Here is an 11,611-nt window from a genome sequence, read left to right on the forward strand (position 1 = left end):
AATTCACGATCAGTTCAGACAGGCCACCAGCCTATCAGCTATGACCTAGACGTAAGGCAATGACCTCGACCAATTTCTCACTGGGTTCTGTTCGCTCCGCCCCAGGTGGGTAAGAAGCGCCCCCAGGTCGTCCCAAGAGAGGTCCTATCAGAAATGCAGCTCAGCTTCCTGGGCTTCCCCTGCGCCCCTGCCCACGGGTTCCCAGAGAAGCCCTAAGGCACAGCTTGGCCAAAGGGCTCCAAACCATTGCCCTCTTCTTCACCAGGAGAACCTGGAGCATGGAGGCAGCCAGCTCCTGCCTGGAGCGCTACCATCGGCACCCTCATCCAAACATGCCTCCTGGCCTCTGGACACCTGGTGACGCCGAGACCCACTGCACTCAGTCCGAGGGTTCTGGGGAATCCTGACACATGGCCAGCGGGTGTCCAGCGAGAGTCAGGAGGCGCTCATTGTCCCCTGCCAGCCCCCCCACCCTCCACCGCGCAGCACCGCAATGTCGCAGCTCCCAGCGGTGGCGAAGGACGGGGAAGGCACCAGGCTTGATCACATCCGAGAGGCCTGCTTTATTTCTTACTGGGTGACTGCATTTCAGGCCAGGGCACCCAATAACAGTCCAGTTACCTCTGTACCTCTGAACTACAAATAACAATCTGATTGGGCAAGGAACGACAGTGTCAACAGTTTATAGGGGGAAAGGGACAAGGGGGGCAGCTGAATTGTCTTAAGTGGTTTCGGGTGCTGTGAGTGGAGACGCAAGAGAAGACCCGGGACGGTTCGAAGACTCGGACCCCTGAGATGGGCTAAAAGCCAAAACCTCATGAGTGGCAAGTCAACCCAGACTCCTAGCACCGTCTGGTCTGGAGTCCACTGCCCCACAGGCTCTCCAAGGCCCTGGGATCTTGATGGAAACAAGCCGCCATTTCTTTTCCTGTGAGGAGCAGCTGGTGGGTTTGAACCTTCAACGCTGCATCTAGCCCTGGAGTGCTTTCACCAGGGCGCCACCAGGGCTCGAGGTGGGCTGAGCCTCATTGACTTCCTATCCATTTGCAATCCTGATTTCAGTTGCTCTTCCTTGTCTTCCTTTTATGGCCTGTCTCCAGCTCAAATCAGACGCCAAGCTTCCCTGGGACTAGCCCAGGGGCCCCCTGACTCAGCGGGCCCCCTCTCCCTGCCCTCACTCCCCGCCTTCGTCAGGTGTCCGGTCATTCCTTGCCTCTCTTTAGTTCTGTTTCAAAAAGAAAAGGGCATGGCAGGGGGTGTGTGGGGTGGGGGGTTGCTGACCACGGGTGGCTCCAGCAGGCACCTCCACAGAGCCCCAAGCACCCCCCGGCACAGAGATGCACTCCGAGGCGTGTGCCATTTAGGGCTGCTCCTCTAAGAACTTGGGGCCCACTTTCTTGGGAAGACGTCCCAGGGGAAGGACCCCTTAACAAAATTCCACGGGAGTCAGGGTCGTTCTTATGAGAAGGCAGCAGCTTAGGGGGAGCGGGGGTCCACACCAAGGGAAAGACGATAGACATGGCAGAACAGGATGCCCTCCTGATACGGGAGGAGCGCAGTGCAAGGAAGTGATGTGATTACTATAGGAATCATTATCACCGCTAGTCTTCTCACCAGGCGGAAAAATACACACACGTCCACACACCCATGCTTGCTCTGGGACATGGGGAGCCCCCGCCCAAGAACCCGCTGCTGCCAAGCTGCTGCTTTCTCTCTCAGGACCAGCGACTCGGTCCCTTAGAAAATGATGTTCTCACCAACAACCCACAGCTGATGTCCCGCCGAGATATGGCCCTGCTCTGCTCCACCCGCAGGGACAGCTACCAGTGAGCAAGTCCCCTTCTGGGGAGCTTGTGCTTCGAGGGGGTGAGCTGATGCAGAAGTGGGAGCGAACCAGGAGTGAGCCCCTGTCCCCTAACGCCTCCCTTGGGGGAAGAACCCCCGGCACACACATCACCCACCAGACACTAGTGACCCTTCTAGAGTGTTGCCGTCCCAGTCCTGTCTGGGCTGTTCCACCACCCCCTCCCGTCCCAAGCAGAGTCTCCATACACGGTGGCTCTTCGGCTACTGAAAAGGGGGGCAGGGGGTGCACCCTAGGGTGCTAGCTGAGGAGTTTAATGCAGAAAACAAGGCACCGCAGAGAGGTTGGACGCTTGGGTTGTGTGACTCAGGGCACGTTGGTTGAGAAAGTTCGAGGGCAGAGAGAAAGAGGAGGAGGAGGAGGAGGAAGAGGAGATTGAGTTTTAAATAACGTCTCGGGGGGCCGGGCCCACTAGATGGGCTCTGGCTTGAGCTTTTCTGCTAGGAAGTCATTCACAAAGGCCTCCACAATGGCGGGCGTGATCTCCTCCACGTCCTTCACGTACTTGGCTCGGGCGGACATGTCCAGGATGGTGAGCAAAGGGGCGGCCTCCGGCAGGTTGGTGTAGTCACGCAAGGAGTCGGTCATGTCGTCCTGGAAGCCACCAGAAGGGAGAGAGGGACTGTCACAGAAGACCCCGAGCCCCAGACCCTGGACCCCGGGGCCCCCCAGACGGCAATGGGAATGGAACCCCTCACCATCTTAGGGACAAGGCTCTCCTGCAGAGATGGGCCCTTGAAACAGGGAGCCTAGCACCTGCCCTTCTAGTGGCGGTGGGAGGGGAGGAAGGAATAGTTGCCAACTAGCAGAGGGGTGGTACTCTGTATCACCCAGTGCACCTTTCCTCCCTCACATGTCCCAGGGGGCTTCGCCAGAGCCCCTATCCTAATGCCACTTCTCCATGGAGTTTTTGTGTTTTGGAAGCCGTGTATTTTTATGATCTGGCTTTTATCATATTTGCGTCTGATGGAGTAGTTTGGCAGTCAACCGTCAATGATTTGCGGCCCAGTTGTGGATTACCTGCGGCCAACCTGGGCCTCGACTACCGGAAGGGTTTTCAACTACAAGAGCTCCCTTTGGCTGCAGCGAGGGCGGGAGTTGCACTGCCAGACAGCGCTACTTAAAATACTGTCTGACACTGAGTCCAACATCCCCAGGGGCTGCCTAATGTCCCTTCAGTGTCTTGTTCAAATGAGAAAGGCAAACAGGGAACCCTGCAGGCAAGAGAAAGGACTGGTCAGGGGGCCACCGTGGGAGACGCAGGCTCTCACTGTTGAGCCCTTGTAGGTAACAGAAAATGGACACCCCACTCCCATCCCTAGGTGGCCTCACTGGTAAAACGCAGTGTTGGCCAGGAGACAGGAAACAGAGTCCACTTGTTTCTGGGGTCAAACATTCTTTTCTCAGAAGGAACATCTCCGGGAAGATTTCTGGGGATGGTCTTGTTTGTGTTCTCTTTCTGGAAACATCCAGGTACTTCCCAACCAGGCTGGGTGGTTTCACACCTCAGGCACATCAGTCCCCACCCCCACCCCATGTCAGTTAATTAAAAACCATGATAAACAGCAGGGAGACACCTAGGCTTCCAATTCCCACTAGGAGGTCTAGACTAGGCCCAGCACTCCATTGCGCCCGCCTCCTGCCCTGCGTCCTCTGGGCGAGCTACGGGAAGATGGAATTTGAGCCACGGGAAGATGGAATTTAAATGTCCCTTAAAGCTTCAGAGCTTAGAATGGGAGTCAAGGAGTCTCACTCATCACAGCCAGTTGGAGCACAAGGCCGGGCCAGGAGGGGATGCGGCTAGGGGAGCCATGGGAGTGGCTTGGCACTGGAGCAGAGACCACTTCCCGTTCCTGGTCCAGGGTCCTCCCACCTCTCCCCGTTGGGCCTGAGTGAGTCCACTCACTGGACAACCAGGACAGCTGAGTTAGAGCCCTGGGTCCTGGCGTCTCAGCAACCTCACATGCAGCCCCCTCCCCATACAGCACAGTGGATTTCAGGGCAGTCCCTAACACCCGGGGCTGATGTGTGGGGTGAATGAGCCCGCCGGCAGTGCCACCCAGCCTGGGATAAGCCCCTCACCCTCTCTGAGAGCTGTGTTTCCAGCGCAGAGGGGGGGGAATGGATAAGAAACTGGGGAAGCATGGCCCTGCCTTTTCAGCCGCGGGGGCAGGGTTCCCCGACCTCCCTCTGCCCCTAGCACGCCCCCCCCTTCTGTTCTGCACCCACTGAATGCATTCGGAGTGCCTCCCAGCGCTTTGTGGCTGGGCCTTGGGAAGCTGCTTTGTTCCCGCAGCCCTGGGGACAGCGCAGGGTGACTTCAGTGGCCTGCAAGGGGGCCACAGGGCTTAGTGGGGCAGCGGCTATTGACGAGGGATGAATGGGTGGATCAGGGTGTTTGTGGCTGCTGCCTCATCCTCCCCACACCTCCCTTGAGAGACCAACAGCTTGAAATGGGCAGGGGGCGCTGACCAACTCAGGGTGCGGGTGGGTGGGCCGGGGCCTGGAGGGCTACCGGAAGTGTGCTCATCGGTCACTGGCTTATGGGAGGGGGCACCCAGGTGGGGAGGGGCAGTGGAGCATGCGTGGAGCAGCCTGGAGGGGGCGGGGGTCGATGCAGGGTGTCACGCCTGCACAGACTGCAGCCATCGTGCAGATTCGCGGTGCCTGCTGGTGGAAGCGTTCTCAACACGGTTCTACGTGCTAGAGCCGGCTCTTAGGAAGGGATCGCCCCGCTTGTCTGGCCTAGCTAGAGACCCCAAGACAGGCTTTTCCCACCTGCCGGGGTCCCTGGACGGAGGCAGCAGGAGGAACCAACCACGGGGTCACAGCATGGCACATGAAGCACCTGCTTCTGACTGAGCTGGAGGGGACCCATGCATCCCCAGGACGCACGGCCTGTGTGGAGAGAGCTGTAGCCCCAGAGGCCGCCCGCTGCAAGAGCGAGATAATGGAGCGGTAGGGCGGGAACGTCCCCTGGCTTCCCCTGGCAGCACAGCAGGCCTGGGCCCCAGAGCCCACGGCACGCACCTCCCCAGCCACGAAGAACAGAAGCGGTGCCTCCTCCTCCTTGGCTTTGTACTTGGCGATGATTTTCTCAGCGATCGGCTGGATCAGCTGCTTGGCCGCCTCGGACTCCCCGTCGTCTTCGGAGTCTGGTGGGAGAGAGCGCAACTGATCCAGCGGCTCCTGCAGGCCAGGGCCTGCGGGCCTGTGCTACAGAAGCCCCTGAACGGAAACAACTGTCCCCAGGAGACCCAGTGCACACTCGTGTACACACACACACACACACACACACACACACGCTCATGCACACTAGCAGCAGGGCAGTATCCCCTTGTGCCCCGCTCACCACCCTGACAGGCACTAAAGGTTCTCTTTGCCCAGTCCTTCCCAAACCCATGGTGGGCTGACTGTCTCCTATGTCAGGCCCCAAGGTCCGGTGGTTTTCCACTCGGTCACAGGATGAGAAGCCGTGACCTGGGATCACTGACTCCTCAGGAAAGTGGCTGAGAACTGGGAGTAAGGGGTCCAGGACTGGGGTCCAGTTATGGCAGCTTTGGTGGCTGCAGGGAGGCAGCATGAGGCCAAGTCACAGCTGGCAGCCAGAGCCACTCACTGATGGCCTGTGAGAACACCCCACCCAGCCCCTTGCAGGCAGGCGCCTCCCAGGACAAGAGCAGCAGCCCCAGGTGGTAAGAGCAGGTCCCGCAGAGGGATCGCACCCATGATGCTCAGGGCCCACAGAGTGCAGGCTTGGCAGTGGCCCCGCTGGCCCCACACTCACTTAGCTCTGTGAGGCTGGGCAACTGGATTTGCCTCTCTGAGGCCCCATGCCCACATCTGTGGGGAGCCAGTGAAGTTCGGGACTGTCACTTGTTTCAGAAGTGCTCCCCAGGAAGCAAGCCCTGCAGGAGGCTCCCCAAGGCTGAAGGGTTCCCCAAGGCCACCCTTCCCTAGGGGCCTTTCAACACTGAGCACAGAACCAGCCTGCAGGTGAAGTTGTTGAAGAGCCTCCTTCTTGGGAGACCCCCCCACCCCCACCCAAAGCAGACTTCCAGAGAATGGGGAGCCTGTTGCACACACTCGAGGGGCCCCTGGGGAGCAGGCGTGTCAGCGTGTCAGCTGTGACCCTGAGAGCCTCCAGCACTTTAGGTTGGAGCACAGCCAAGTCCTGAGGCCCTTGGCCAACACTTGCTTCGTTTCCACCAGGAACTGGGGTCACCCCCACGGGGCTGCAGGGAGCCCAGGGGGTATGTCCCTGTGTTCCTGAGCCAAGGCCGAGCATTACTGAGCATGGGCGTCAGGATCGTCAGAGGGAGGGAGGGGCAGTCAGCTACCAGGGCAGATGAGCCAGTGTGAGGCAGCTAGTGCAGCCCTGGAGCCCAGGTAATCTGGAAGTAGCCTGGGGTGAGCCTTCGACCAGGGGGACCCAGCCACCTGGGCTACAGTCCCTGCAGCCCACCTACACCTAACAATGGCCTGGAGCCAGGGGCTATGGCCTGACCGGTTCTCCCCCAGCCCCGCCCCCACAAGGAGCAGCCCTGAAGCAGAGCAGTGCAGCCAGCACACTGAGGGCTCCCCAGCACACCTCCCACAGGGCAGGGCCATGAATAAATCATTGGGGTCAAAAGCAAGGCTGCCAGGGAGAGACAAAGACCTGGGCTCGGCGGCATTGTTCGTGACAGAAAGCAGCTGTAGGGACAGACAGCTCCTCAGTGAGGTCCATCTGTTCCGTCCCTCCCACCGGCCCGTGAGCGGCGGCGGCGTACCGACAAAAAGGACGAGGCAGGGGCCTTCGTTCAGCTGCACGGCGTTGGAGTCGGAGAGCTCCAGCACGGGTTTGGGGTGCCACGGGAACTCGCGGCAGTCCTCGTCGTTCAGCACCTCCACCCGCCCCTGCCGCGTGATCACCTCCCCCTGTGGGTCCAGCACGATGAGCGTGGGGATGCCTGCAAGACAAGGCATCAGCGTTTACCGGAGGGGGAGGGCTCATAGGACAGGGCACACCAGGGACATGATAAGGCAGGGCCAGGATCAAGAGCCCCTGCGGCGAGTCAGAAAGCCCAGGCTTGGAACCCAGGCTCAGTGCATCATGTCACGTGGGGAGCAAGTCACATCACCCCTGTGGGGCTCAGTCTACTCATCCGGTCCCCATGCATCGAAAGAGCTTAGCACAGGGTCCTGATAAACAAAAGCAATCGATACTTGGAAACGATCATCACGATTACAGGGAATCCTGGTGGAGCTACAGCTAAGCCTTCGGCTGTTAACTTAAAGGTCGGCAGTTTGGATCCACCCAGCACCTACATGGGCCATGGGCGGGTCTGCCTGGTGGTCTGCTCTGGTCAAGGCCCCAGGCTAAAGGACCTCGGCAGTTCTCCTGTGATGGCATTCTCATCACCACGGTTACAAGTAGAAACCCCGGGAGCAGGGGCCTTGCCCTCACCTGCATTACTGCTATGGCCGGGGGGGCCCCAGACACAATGGGACCCACCACTGCCACGCCCCAATGTGTTGTGGGTCGAATGGCTATGATCCGCGGGGTTTTCAACGGCTGATGTCCAGAGCAGGCTGTCATGCCCTGCTTCCTGGTCTTAAGCCTGTGAACTTCACTGAAACCTGCTCAGCACCCCAGCAACACCAGACCCTCAGTGGCCAACGGGCAGTGGCCATCTATCCGAGAAGACAAAACACCAAACGCACTGCCACGGATGCGGGCTCACGGGGTCCTGTGGGACGTGTTAGCAGCCGCGTTGCAGGAGTCTGAGTCTGTAATTTCTGGTAACCCAGCAGACTGCCTCACCTTCCTTCTGGGGGACAGGCAGTGGCGTCACACTATAGGTCTTTCGGGTAGCACCCCGGCACCTAACCTGCCACACACAAGGACTCCTCAACTTGTCTGTAACACCCGCCCCTCCCCAGACAAAACCCAAACCAAAAAACCTCACTGCTTCCTTGTTGGGTACAACGCATACCCTGTTTCCCCAAAAGGAAGACTCCCCCGAAAATAAGACTGACTCACAGTTTTGCTTCTCACTGAAATATAAGGCCCCCCCGAAAATAAGACTCCGGACTGTAGCAGCGTAGCTGGAGCAGACAGGAAATGCGAGGTCTCTTTTAATAAAACAATAAATGTGTACTGTATTCTTCTTCATGGAAAAGTGAGACATCCCCTGAAAATAAGACCTAGCGCATCTTTGGGAGCAAAAATTAATATAAGACACTGTCTTACTTTTGGGGAAACGGTAGAATCTTACGGGAACAGATAGGCCTCATTCTCCTCACCCCCCAGGAGCAGCTGGTAGGTTTGAACTCCTGACCTTGTGGTTAACAGCCCAGAGCTTAACTCCCAGGACCGCCAGGGCTCCTTAGTTTGCATGGGTCTGAAAGCTAACAAGGTGGTGTACAAATGTGCAGGGACACTGGCAAGCACATACTTGCTATTAGTCAACACAAACCACCAATGGACAGACAGACAGGATCGAGGCCTGGCACAGACTCGGAAAGGGGCCCTGGAGCCCTGTGGGGCAGGGGCCAGACAGTGCTGCAGCAGAGGGTGGTGGGCTGCGATCAAGCAAGTATAGCTTTTCTGCTACCCTCCTGGGAGGTTCCGACACCCTACCTCACAGTCCCCGGAGGATGCACACCTCCACTGCTCGCTGGCTGGTCAGAGTCCTGGGTTGGGGTGACTAGTACATGACAGAGGCCCCGAGGCATACACCCCAAAGCCCTAGTCTCAGAGGATGTCCTAGCTTTCCACCTCCTGCCCTCTCGACCCCCAGCCATCCGCCAAGCCACAGAGGCAGCCTCAGGCCTGTCTTGGGGACACATCTCTCAGAGCAGCCTGTCCCCTCCCCCCTCAGACACTGTCGCCCCTCCCCCGAGTTGCCCAGCGCCTGAATTTTATATGGGCCAATGAAAGCCTGAGCCATTTAATATTTATAGATTCCAAATCATTCCGTCGGTAATTTGCTCCACTGACATTTCACATCTCCGTGGGGGGTGGGGGTGCAGGGGGTACGCCACAGTACTAGGAATACAGCTCTGGTGTTTGGTGACCTGCTGTGGCAGCCGGCACAGCAAGTGTGGCTGTGGGGGGCTGTCTGCACAAGGAATAAAAGCGCCCATTATGTTCACACCTATTAGGAGAGGGGGCTGGATGTGTGAGGGGCCTGGCCCGGAGAGCTATGGATTCCCAAGGATGGTCCTCCCTCCCCATCACACATCAACACACGCAGGGGGCTGGGGACACACAGCACACGCTTGCTGCAGAATGGGGACCCCCGAGAAGTTAGTGGTTCTGTGCTGGGAAGACTGGACTGGGAGACCTGGGTCTGGCATGATGAGTGTTCTAGCCCCTGGGGCTGGGGACTGGGGCTTCAGGACCAACTGGCCCGAAGTGGGGTGGGGGTGGGGGGAGAGGGGCAGGCTGGCTTCAGCTAGGGGCCCATCACAGGACCAGCCAGCTGGGCTGAGCCCCTCTGCATGGTGACGCCTGCTCTGAAAACTGCTTTGGCAAAGCTCTGTAATTGGCGAGGAGTCCGTGTGTCTCTGAAATCGGACAACTGCAGCTGTGAAGTGAAAGGGGAGCCTGCCCATTGCCCTGATGCGCTGCCTGGCGCTGGGACCTGCGATGCTGAGTGGGTCCCTGGGGGACAAGCGGGCAGAGTCCAGGGAAAAGGGGACACCTGAAGGCGAGGCCACCCTGAGCTGCCCCGTGGCTGCAGCCTCTTCAGGTCCAGCCATGGGAGGAGCCCCAGGTTGCAGCTGCAGGGCAGCCAGCTGCTCCCTGCCTCCGGCCTTCCCTATGGCCACTTGGCAGCAAGGCCTCCTCTCTAGGCACCAAAGCCCACGATGACAGGGTATGGGCCAGGCCGCACGTGTGACTATGAGTATGTGTGAGGGGGTTCATGTGCGCTGTGTCAGGATCCCGCCTGCTCGTGGGCAAGCATGGCCCTGGAGCCCAAGGCGGTGGGGCGCTGTGTGTGCACACGTGCCTGCATGTGCCCACACCAGCTTCCGTGAGTTTTCCCTCCGGTGTGAACCAGGCGGCAGGCTGAGAGCTCCGCATCCCACATTGTCCTGGGCTGGGTGTCATCTCCGAACAGCGGGGTGTGGTAAGTCCGATTCTCCTTATTTCACAGAAGGGCACACTGAAGCTCCTAGGGGAAGCACCCGACCCACGGTCAGCTAGCCGGTAAGCAGGGGGTCAGCTGGGGCCGAAGTAGTTGCTCGTTCTCCCAGTCTACTGGCTGAGGGTAGGGCGGGTGTCTCTTAGCCAAAGCAAAAGAAAGCCCACAGACCTGCAGCAGCTTGCACGGCGCCCCTCTCTTCTGTCCTGCCCCGGGGAGGGCGAAAGTTGAGAGACAATCAGCTCTTCTCTGCCCCGCCCCATGCACTCCCTTTCCCCCCCCTCCCCCAACCCGAGGAAGGGTTTCCCAAGGAGAGACTTCCAGTGGGAACTGCAAGGGAAGGGGCAGTGTCTCGGAGATGCCTTCCCACATCTGCTCCCTTTGCACTTGTCCTTGGCTGGGGGTGGGGAGAAGCCCACAGAGAGTTCTAAGGAAGACCCAGGCATGTTACTGAACTTCTCCAGGCCCCAGTTCCCCATCAGCTGTAAAACAGGGAGAATCATGTTGCCCAGCCCCTTTAAGGAAGCCCTGGTGACGAGTTGGACAGCTAACCCTAAGGTCAGCAGTTAGAAACCATCAGCCCCTCCACAGGGGCAGTTCTGCCCTGCCCTGTGGGGCCACGGTGAGTTGGAATGGGCAGCGGTGGGTTTGTGTACTTTTCTACGGCTTTTCTGAAGATCGCGGCACAATCGACAGACAATGCTGCTTGGCAGCGTGCCCGCGGTGTGGTAACCAACTCCACCGCCACAATGGAGAAATGACTCGGGCGCCCGGAGACCCTGTGGGTTTCAGGGGAGACCTGCCCGCCCAGATTTCTTTCCCAGGACCGTGATCCGAGCCAAGGAGCCTGGGAGGTGCACATGGCTGTGAACCTAGAGGTTGGTGGTTCAGATGCGGGGCAGGCAGGCGGCTCTAGAGAAATTGTCGCTGTGAAGATTACAAGCAAGAAAACCGTAGGGACCTGGTCCTTTCTGTCCAGGCACGGGTCGCAGAGTTGAAATCAACGCTATGACAGTGGGTGTGGTGTGGCTTTTCAGTGTTACCAAACCGTATCGCCAGGCCTCTCTTCCGTGGCAAGCAGCTGAGCGCACACTGCATGTTGGCAAACAGGGAAGGGCTCCAGGAACATGTGCTATGATGAGAAAGTTCATTATTCTTGTGATCCACTAAGTGGACCATCTGCCTCGTCCATCGGCAGCAGGACCAATGGCTGATGGCTAGCCCTGGTGATGGCGACGGGAGGCCTCACAGCAGATGGGAGAAGCTAGCTTTGCCACAGGGAGGGTTCTGTGGACTCAGCTGGGGTAGGCACTCCACCACTGCGCTGTCCCAACCTTAACGGTGGGCTTGAAACATACTCTTTGACCCCAGGGTGAGTTTCAGCCCCAATCCTGTCTGCTCCCCTGCCACAAGCAGTGTCCGAGAACCCCGCCCCCCCCACCAGTTCTCTCAAAGCCCAGAGGTCTAAGAAAACTACCCCACGTCTCCTCCTGGGAGGGGGCATGCACGGGGCACCGGGGAAGCCAGGGGACACACAGACCTAGATGTCCCAGAGCAGAGGGCGGGGTGTGGCGCTGAGCCTTCCAAGGCCTGAGGGGTGGGAAGGACAACC

General features: G+C 58.9%; 1 protein-coding gene across 1 annotated transcript in view; it reads right to left on the minus strand.

The window, feature by feature from the left end:
• Nucleotides 1-543: 543 nt before the first annotated feature.
• The window catches only part of NXN (nucleoredoxin), a gene marked incomplete at its 5' end in the record, with an annotated part of 176,809 nt that continues 165,741 nt past the window's right edge, over nucleotides 544-11,611 (minus strand). The window contains 3 exons of the mRNA XM_013005744.2: nucleotides 544-2,458; nucleotides 4,895-5,019; nucleotides 6,637-6,816. Of these exons, the coding sequence (XP_012861198.2) occupies nucleotides 2,276-2,458; nucleotides 4,895-5,019; nucleotides 6,637-6,816 (488 nt within the window). The remainder of the gene's footprint in view (nucleotides 2,459-4,894; nucleotides 5,020-6,636; nucleotides 6,817-11,611) is intronic.

The sequence above is a fragment of the Echinops telfairi genome, unplaced genomic scaffold (assembly GCF_000313985.2).
Source record: "Echinops telfairi isolate 266 unplaced genomic scaffold, ASM31398v2 ScPeMD7_7458;HRSCAF=8496, whole genome shotgun sequence".
Taxonomy (NCBI): Eukaryota; Metazoa; Chordata; class Mammalia; order Afrosoricida; family Tenrecidae; genus Echinops; species Echinops telfairi.